Source organism: Cygnus olor, chromosome 9 (genome assembly GCF_009769625.2).
Source record: "Cygnus olor isolate bCygOlo1 chromosome 9, bCygOlo1.pri.v2, whole genome shotgun sequence".
Lineage (NCBI taxonomy): Eukaryota > Metazoa > Chordata > Aves > Anseriformes > Anatidae > Cygnus > Cygnus olor.
Window position 1 is genome coordinate 9,187,650 of NC_049177.1, and position 8,980 is coordinate 9,196,629.

Sequence of the window (8,980 nt, forward strand, 5' to 3'; positions counted from 1 at the left end):
GCTAGGTTAGTGCTGTGCTATCTGAGAAGCCATGTGCTCTGGGAATCAGAGAAGAGAAGGACCACCCTCTTCTCAGGGTAGAAAGGGGAAAGTTGTCTGTCTGTCCATCTGTACACAATCCTCTTAAATTTCTGCCTGAGGACTACAAGTGAGCTGAGGCAGGGGCTTGCTTTTCTGGATAAGCTGATGTTGCCATCTAATTCCTGTACTAACAGTCCTGCTTACCCTCACCGTGCTCTGGAGATGAGGAAAATGTTCTGCAGGAATGTTCGAGATAGGATCCTCAACCCCTGCTCTCCTGTTTGAGATGCCTGCCCTTTGTAGAATGACATTTTTCACAATGACATTGCACAACTGTGACTGTCATACAGGAGAAGAGAAAGCTGCCATCCAGACCAACAGCAGAACAATACTCAAACAATATACAAAACCAAATATTTCATAAAAAAGCAATTCTAAATGATCAGGAGTCCTTCCTTCTCCGGTTGGAACAACTATAAGAGTTTCAATAGCGAGATACCAGGAAGAGTACACTCCAGCAAAGACAGAAGTATTCCTATAGCTAATTTAAAAGGGACACCTTTAAGGGGGAAGACATTGCCCCTCATGATGTCTCTGAAAGCGTTTTTGCACTCTTCCTTGTTAAGTAAGCCAAGCATTACTGATGAGCTGTGGTGAAAACCAAACATTACAGGTGAAACCATAAAGTTACCTTTGGGAACTTGCTCTCTTCATCAATGAGGGAGATGATGTTCATGGGTTTGAGTGCAATGACTTCCAGAGCCTGGTGGTTGTCAGGGAATTCGATGTTGTTCCAGGCAATGTGCTCTGCAAGGTATTCCTCTTGTTCCAGCTTGAAGACATGGTGCACGAAGAACTGCTGAAGGTGCTCATTGGCAATGTTAATGCAGAGCTGCTCAAAGCTGTGGAAGGACAAGGTGGGAAACCATGGTCATCCCTGGACCTTGGCCAGTGCTGCACTGCTCCGTGGTATTTGTTTACTCTGTATTAAATATGTATCCAGATATACTACTGCTATATTCCACAGTGTTAATGATTACCACCACTGCATGTTGTCAATCTTAGGAACATAAGGGATACATTTTCTGCTGTGATAAAGACGAGCATAAATGAGCCAACTGATGACTGAGTGTTGCTGGGTAAGCAAGAAAAGATCGTGTATGTGTTTCAAGAAACTAGAGTAAAGGGGAACATATAACTGTGAGAATAGCTTGACTGTATGAATGTGTGACCTATTTTTACTTGCACTGGCATTACCGCTTCTTTTGTCAGTTAGTCCTTAATGCTGCACCTGAGTTTCATTACCTGGTAATTGCTGTAGCACAGTGTGTGCCTGTGGAGTACTCACCACAGTGAGGCCCCATGTGGATTGCAGCCTTTGGGAATAGCATAAAGTAATAGATAGATAGATATAGATAGACTGTGAAAGATGTAGGCTGTCCTGAACAGATCTTAGACTACGTTCCAGAGGTCAGTGAGGAATAATATCTTGCTGAAAGCAAGCAAAGTACATGTGTTGAAATGAATTGGAAAAAATTGCCATGCAGAATTTAGAAAGAATGAAAAACATGGAACGTTTCAAGTGATTTATCAAGGAGGGGTGACAAAGGTGGAGGGAAATAGAATGACAGAAATAATACTAGTAATATTAATAATTATTACAATATTTAATATTGTAATTAATAATAATATTTGCACACAGTCATTTACTACATCCCTGACTGTGGCATACCCTGCTACAATAGTGCTCACATGTTGTCTGTGTCACAAAATGGAGAAAGCTTCTCTACTCTGGCCACCAATGTTTGTAGACTGCAGAGTACGGGTGATGGTTTGTAGAGTACTGATGATATGGTACCTACATACCATACAAGTCAGAGAATTGCTGCCTCTGTAAAGAAGGGCATATAGAAATGGTGCTTTGGGACTGAAATCACCAGTAAGAGAGGTAGCAGTGGGACAACAGTATACTAACCAGGTGTTTTGCTGACCTGTCCTTAAAAGCAGAGAAATTAAGGAGCCCCCAAAAAAGTGACAGGAGAGCAAAAACACTGAGCAAAATAGAAGCATGGGCTGAAAAGGGAAACCAAATACAGCCTCCTTTGTACTATGTACAAAATGCATCCCAAGAGACATCATAAAAATGTTATGGTACACAGACAGGGGGCATCTGCTTGTAATGACTGCCTGCTGGTAGCATCTCCTGTGAGCAAATTCCTGAGGTTCTGGAATAGACTTGGCAATGGCTGCACCAGAAAGAAAGCTGAAGGAGAAGGCAGAAGTGTGACCAAGACTGAAGACAAATGGTATCTGTGCAAGATCATCACTAGGAAAACTCAGTGATGGAAATTTCACTGCTTCTCTGAGAATGAGGACAACAATGAAAGAACATGTCTGTTTCTTCGTTCTTTCCATTTACATCAGCTGCTTTTCAGCTCCCCAGTGGAAATGAATCTAGAGCCTCTTACCTGTTGTTGCTAAAGTTTTCAAACCCAAAAATGTCCAACAACCCAATGGACTGATGTGTATTTTTAGGCTTCTCAGAAGTTGGGTTGGAAATGGCTGAGTTGATCTTATTCACTATCCACAGGAAAATCCGTCCATATATACCCTGGGGAAAAATTAAAGAGGAAATGGAAGACCATCGTTATAGTCTTTGTGCTCTCAGTGCTTTCCTTCGTGCTGCAACAATGATGTTAGACTATGCCTGAAGACTAGGAGGGAACAGAGCCCACTGGGTGAATATTTATCACAAAAGGCTCTTTCACTAGTAAGACAGACAGCTTTGAAAGCATTCCCAATCTTAAACAGAGAATAAATAGGAACCAATACCTTCACAAATGCATCCCTCCCATCTGCAGCTTGAGCTACGCTCAGAGGCCTGGACACACTTTCTCCTCGGACAATGATTGAGAGGTTTGTGAGACTGTTCTGAAGTTCACTGGAGTCCACCTGGAGGAACAGGAATGGCAATCTGGTCATTCAGGAGGATAAAGGAGATCCAGCAAAGGAAGTCTGTCTCAGGAAGAGGGCTGTAACAAACTGCCTGTCCAGCAGCATTCATGACAGCATTCTGCTGTCCCAGACTGAAAGCCCTCCTAGCTCAGACACATCTGCAACAGCATCACTTGAGTATCAGTGGGAAGAAATGCCCTTTTTATGTGCTTCCATACATAAACACTCTACAGTGTTCTAATGTTCTAATCATGCTTTGTCAGTGTGCTCAGGGAGCATGGATGAAGGAAAGAACTAGCAGGAGAAGATGAGAGTCCATTACCTCAAGCAATTTGGTTGCAGTCGAAAAGTGTGGTGAATCCATCACATCAGAGCAGTCCAAGTTGTCGTACACAGCCGCTGGAATGAGGAAATAGTCAGTCTTGGGGTGAATCATTTCTGTCGGGGTGGGGGCTGTGCTATTATTGCAGCCGTATTTCTGTAACCCCATAGCTCTGGGAATGTGACAAAGCAATCAGTTCCCTGACGAAGCTCCCGGGTTTGATGATTTTACTAAGATGAGTTCTGATTTCAGTCAGGGATCCTGGCATGTATGGGGTCCTCCCAACTCCCGAACATCAGGCTAAAAGTCGCAGCAAAACTGACAAGGTTATTACTTTTAAACAGTAGCTATTGGAGATCTGGAGAAGTTTTATCTGACTTCAGAAAATGTTTCTGAAAACATTTTTTCCTTATATCTGGCTTATGGGAAATTTAGACAAAAAAGGTTGTCTAAATGTTCCATTTTAGCAGCCAACATTACTCCAAAGATCCCTGCTGGCAGCACTGTATTGGATCCTCTGCATCACAAAGAGAAGGAGGCCTTTTCTAAAATGTGAGAGCTCCTGGCATCCTGCTGCTGGGTGTATGAGGCTGTACCTGTGCCATACAAGAATTGCATTCACACAGGTGGGTGTTCACCGTACCCAGCCAGGAGAATGACTGCTATCATCTCCACAGCAAGCATGACTCAACTGCTCTTCTGTCCTCTGGCTTGCGGAGCACTACAATCAGCAAATGTAGCGTGGCATTATATTATCTAGTGTTTCAGTTTGCGTGATAAGGGTTTATTTGTAGCCATGGAAACCTGAGTGTGACAAAATTAGATGGATGTTTTTCAAAACATTACCTAATGTTTAATGGTGCTTATCTGCCTGCTCCTCCAACCCTGTCCACCCGCCTGTTAATACACAGCAGAGGAGCACAACCTAAGCTGTACAGGGGGAAGCAGACAGCATCTCTAGGCCTTTAACATTGAGTCTGAGGAAAGACCAAGCACAGACAATACTGAGCTTACCTTCAAACTCTACATTCCCCAGGTGCAGAATAGCAGCCAGCAGTTTGCTGATGTCCCAGTGCTCAGAGTCTGAGAACATGAGGATCTTCATAGCCGAGCGGATGTGGGCATACTCCTTTGCATCATTCCGGCCATCACAAGATGTGCAGTTGCCCTGCAAGACATCACACTCAACAGGCAAGGAAAATCTCTTGTCTCTCTTCATATCATATAAATATCAGATATAAGGATGAGGATTTTTGACACTGTTTCTGCTTATTCATTTTCTCCTAAGATATACATACTTATTAGCTTTCTCCCTGGCATTCATCTGAAATCTAAGTGCCTGTGAAAGCGGGGGATATTTCCTACCTGCTTTAAGATGTCCTTTATGTTTCTTAAGGCTGACTTGGACAGAAGGCTTTGAACTGCCACAAGCTGCCTCTGTGGTGGACAGGTGGACCTTACAGTAAGTCTCTGAAACTGAGACTCACAGCACTTTTGATGTTACTGCTTCTGGTACTCTAAGGAAAGGACTGCTGATACTTGGTAACTATCCATCTGCAGCTCCTGTTGATGGTACTTGTTTGCTGGAAGAAGCAAATGGCAAAGGGATAATGGAGAAGAAAGCAGAGATTGCTACCGTAGTGAGATAAGTGTACTCTGAAGCAGTTCCCAGATTCAGCATCTTTTTCTGCTCCAGATTCATCCCCATTAGCATGCAATAGAAGATGTGATAGTTCCTCTCCTCTGGAGCCTAGAAAGAAAGGAATAGGCCAATATAGCCTTGTTAGTACAGGCTTGTAACACAGGAGCAGGCAGAATGGACATCTGCAAGTGCCCTCACCTGCCGGCAAACGCGTGACTTTTCCAGAAGAAACTGTTCTATCTGGGCTCCTTCTATCACACCACTGTGGTTGAAGTAGATATCAATGTATTTCCCAAAGCGACTTGAATTATCATTTCGAACTGTCTTGGCATTTCCAAAAGCTGATTGGCAAAGGGCAGAGGTAGTATCTTGATTACTGCAGTTAATGAACATTGTGTCTATTTTTAAGTCTCTTCTGTTTTTCTGCTGGCATTTTACAAGTTGTGCACCAAATGATAGTGCTGTCAAGTACTAAAGAATACATGGACTAAGGCTCCCTGCTGAAATGACAGGCAGGCATACTGTGCATCCAGATAATTGGGCCCTAAAAGATATATTCAGGTGATCCGCATATACACTATATCTGACCAGCCAAGGGAGCTGAGCACTTCTTAATTAAGACCTGCAAAAGGACTTTCTGGGAACTCACCCGATCCCTCTACTGAGAAAGATGGATGTCTTAGGGACCTACCCTACAGATGTATCTATTCTTAAGTCACTTTTCCACTATCTGGTGCAAATGCCAAACAAGGGGGCTTTACCAAAAGGTCTCTGCCTTTCCAAAGGCTTTTGTGCTCCCTGCAGTTCTGAGTTACCTGCTATGGTGGCACCTCCTCCTGCAGCATGGGAGCTGCTGTGGACCTAATGCGGACATGGCAGAAAAATCTAGAGAATTTCTACGCTACATTGTCAATACTTTAGGGTTTTTAGCTGTTATGCAAATACAGCAGTTCAAGGGTCTGTTCCTGAATTTTTCCTGACATAAAATTCCTGTGATAAGGGTGGTAAATCAGGCCTTTTTGCTAAATAACCCACCTTCCAGAATAGGGTTGGCCTCTAGGATTTGCTGCTCTATCCAGGAATGCTGGCCACTGACAGCTGCCAAAAACTGTAGTATTAGCTTTGTGCTTTCAGTTTTCCCAGCTCCAGATTCTCCACTGCATAAAGAAACAATATCATTAATGGTTTCATTTCTTCTTTTTTGGCTAGGGTGGCAAATGGCAGACCAAGGTGAAAAAATAAATCCTACTTATATTTACATTGTGGATGGCAGATCAGGCTGTCTTTCATGGAGGACTAGAGTATGGTAGTTTTTCAGCATCTTATCTGCTAAAATTTAAGTTGTTTTTTAGACTAAGGTTGAGGATTAAATTCTCCCTCTGATTAAAAATGAGCAAATCCATGAAAGACATTCTGTACCAGTAGAAATTAAATGACCACTTGCTTTTATTTAATACATTGACAGATTTTCAGTGCTGGTGTTAGCTGAGGCAACTCAGTTGATGTACTATAGTCAGGTATTATCGCAATGAGACTCTGATTCTTCACACTGATGATTAGCAGAAAATGGATACATGTTATGTGTTTATAGGATAAAGAAAGTTTCCCCTCTGTTTTCAGGTTAGCAGTTTTAGGCCCCTCAGTACAAGAAGGGCATTGAGGCCTTGGAACGTGTCCAGAGAAGAGCTACGAAACTGGTGAAGGGCCTGGAACACAAGTCCTGTGAGGAGCAGCTGAGGGAGCTGGGGTTGTTTAGTCTGGAGAAGAGGAGGCTCAGGGGAGACCTCATTGCTCTCTACAACTACCTGAAAGAAAGCTGTGGGGAGCTGGGGGTCGGCCTCTTCTCACAGATAACTGGTGATAGGACTAGAGGGAATGGCCTCAAGTTGCACCAGGGGAGGTTCAGGTTGGAAATGAGGAGACATTTCTTCTCAGAAAGAGCAGTCAGGCATTGGAATGGGTTGCCCAGGGAAGTGGTGGTGTCACCATCCCTGGGGGTGTTTAAGGAAAGGTTGGACCTGGTCCTTAGGGACATGGTTTAGTGGGTGACATTGGTAGTAGTATGGTTGGACCAGATGATCTTGGAGGTCTCTTCCAACCTTAATGATTCTATGATTCTGAGTTTCTATGATTCAGGAAATCCCTGCAGAAAACACAAGTAGCACAAGTATCGTGTCCCCAAGGTGAAAGATAGCCTTACACCACAAAGGATCAGATGTGCACAATGTATCACCATTTTCAAAGAGTCTGGGGAAAAACAATGGACTTTGGAAATCCCTTGCGTATGTTCTACCTTTTGTAGCCCTGACTGAAAATGCAGTATCAGGGGAGAGAACTGTTATCTCAAGTCTTATCTGTGCCTTTGCATTTGGAAGATTTCCTATGTCCTCAAAGGTGCCCTAAAAACATGCCAGACCTGGCTTCTGCCACTCATCCTGAGTCCAGTCACCTGATCACACAGCACTGGTCTCTCTTATTCCTCTTCATATTGAAGTAACAATTGTCAGCAATGGCGAAGACATGAGGTGGCAGCTCTCCGATCCTCTTGTTGCAGTACAGCCTGATATAATCAACTGTGTAGAGAGGCAGCAGCTGGTATGGATTCACTGCTACCAAGATAGATCCTGTGTAAGTCTGGAAAACAGTTATGAGCATTACCTCTAGCAGCAAACCTGCAAACAAGAATACAGCCAAAGGCACTCACAGTGTGATACTAAGCAGAGGCAGGACGGAAACCTGGGAGATCCATAGCAGCACTTAGGTAAAGCCTAAGTGCTAAGGTCTGGTTGTTACTAAATGTCCCAGGGTATCTTTTTTTTGCAGAAGGAATAATGATAACTATAATCTCCTGGCCAAATTACAGCTCACCTCGCTGTCTCAGGCTAAAACACAAAAGCTCAAATTGGCATGGCATTTTTCTGTGTTATCATAAGATGTTTTGTAGTGATTTTTAAGCTGCTTTTCTGTTCTGATGCAGATGTAGCTGAACTTTGCACTGGGCAAAGTTATGGTTGTGGGGCCCTATGCATGAAAGAAGGCTTTCAGGCAACTCAGGTCACCCTACTAAAGGTGCATTAGAGGTTATTGCTAGAAGTAGCGTGCCTGGTAACCTTGGCACTCACATAGATTTTGTGCTGCTGGTGGCGGATGAGGAGGTTGTGCACCATGCCGGCTTCATGAAGATCCCCAAGGCGGATCATGTCTTCCACCCCTTGGACAGAGGATGGGTGCATTGGGCGCACCATGTGCATGTTCTGGGCCATGATCCAGTGCTCCTGAAAAAGGCAAGGCAGAAGTTTTAATGGGTTATGCCATTACCCAGAGGCAAACAAAGGAAAGCACCATGTTAGACCAGAGCAAGCTTGAACATAGTCCACACTAAACCCAGCGTATTCTAACAAACAGCTGACTGAACTACAGAAATCAGCAGGTGCGCTGCTCCACAGGACTGGATGATTTAAAACCTTAAACAAAGCCATGTAGGTGAGTTCTGGACATCACAGAATCTTAAAGATGATCTAGTTCCAACCCCCCTGCCATGGGCAGGGATGCCACGCACTAGATCAGGTTACCCAGGGCCTCATCACACCCAACCTTGAACACTTCCAGGGATGGGGCATCCAGAGCTTCTCCGGGCAGCCTGTTCCAGTGCCTCACCACCCTCTGAGTGAAGAATTTCCTCCTGGCATCTAATCTAAATCATGAGTGTTCACAGTGCAGTTCTGTCAGATCATTACAGCCAGAACATGTTTGAGGTAGGTGTGAAACTCCGGTTCAACAGACTTTAGTGGGATCATGATTTTACCTAGAGCTCTACTAAATTTAGGGATTGTAGCTTGTCCGTTTCCTGTTCTTAGCTACTTGGTTATAACCACTAGCTCAAGAAGCTCTAGATCTTCATACTGTTGGGATCTGTAGATACTAGGGAAGCATCACCCTATGTTGGCCTTATTTTTATATTATTTCTTTCAGTGTGTCTCACCAGTCATTATCAAAGTCAGACTGTTTGCCTAGATGAAGCTTTGGTCTGATCCAATAAG

General features: G+C 43.8%; 1 protein-coding gene and 1 long non-coding RNA gene across 4 annotated transcripts in view; one reads left to right on the plus strand and one right to left on the minus strand.

Annotated features, from left to right (window-relative positions):
- LOC121074965 overlaps positions 1-5,644 on the plus strand; it is a 31,357-nt gene extending 25,713 nt beyond the window's left edge. The window contains exons 7-8 of one of the 2 annotated variants that reach the window (XR_005822659.1): positions 854-938; positions 4,335-5,644. This is a non-coding gene — a long non-coding RNA (uncharacterized LOC121074965). The remainder of the gene's footprint in view (positions 1-853; positions 939-4,334) is intronic. The other variant, XR_005822660.1, reaches the window with a different exon arrangement.
- Positions 1-8,980, minus strand: part of MYO7B (myosin VIIB) — a 50,001-nt gene that overhangs the window by 40,643 nt on the left and 378 nt on the right. For both annotated transcript variants that reach the window (XM_040567630.1, XM_040567629.1), the window contains exons 2-11: positions 8,063-8,215; positions 7,390-7,574; positions 5,976-6,097; positions 5,139-5,281; positions 4,935-5,048; positions 4,313-4,466; positions 3,299-3,375; positions 2,854-2,973; positions 2,490-2,632; positions 713-923 (exon numbers count right to left, since the gene is read on the minus strand). In XM_040567630.1, coding sequence (XP_040423564.1) covers positions 713-923; positions 2,490-2,632; positions 2,854-2,973; positions 3,299-3,375; positions 4,313-4,466; positions 4,935-5,048; positions 5,139-5,281; positions 5,976-6,097; positions 7,390-7,574; positions 8,063-8,215 — 1,422 coding nt within the window. The remainder of the gene's footprint in view (positions 1-712; positions 924-2,489; positions 2,633-2,853; positions 2,974-3,298; positions 3,376-4,312; positions 4,467-4,934; positions 5,049-5,138; positions 5,282-5,975; positions 6,098-7,389; positions 7,575-8,062; positions 8,216-8,980) is intronic.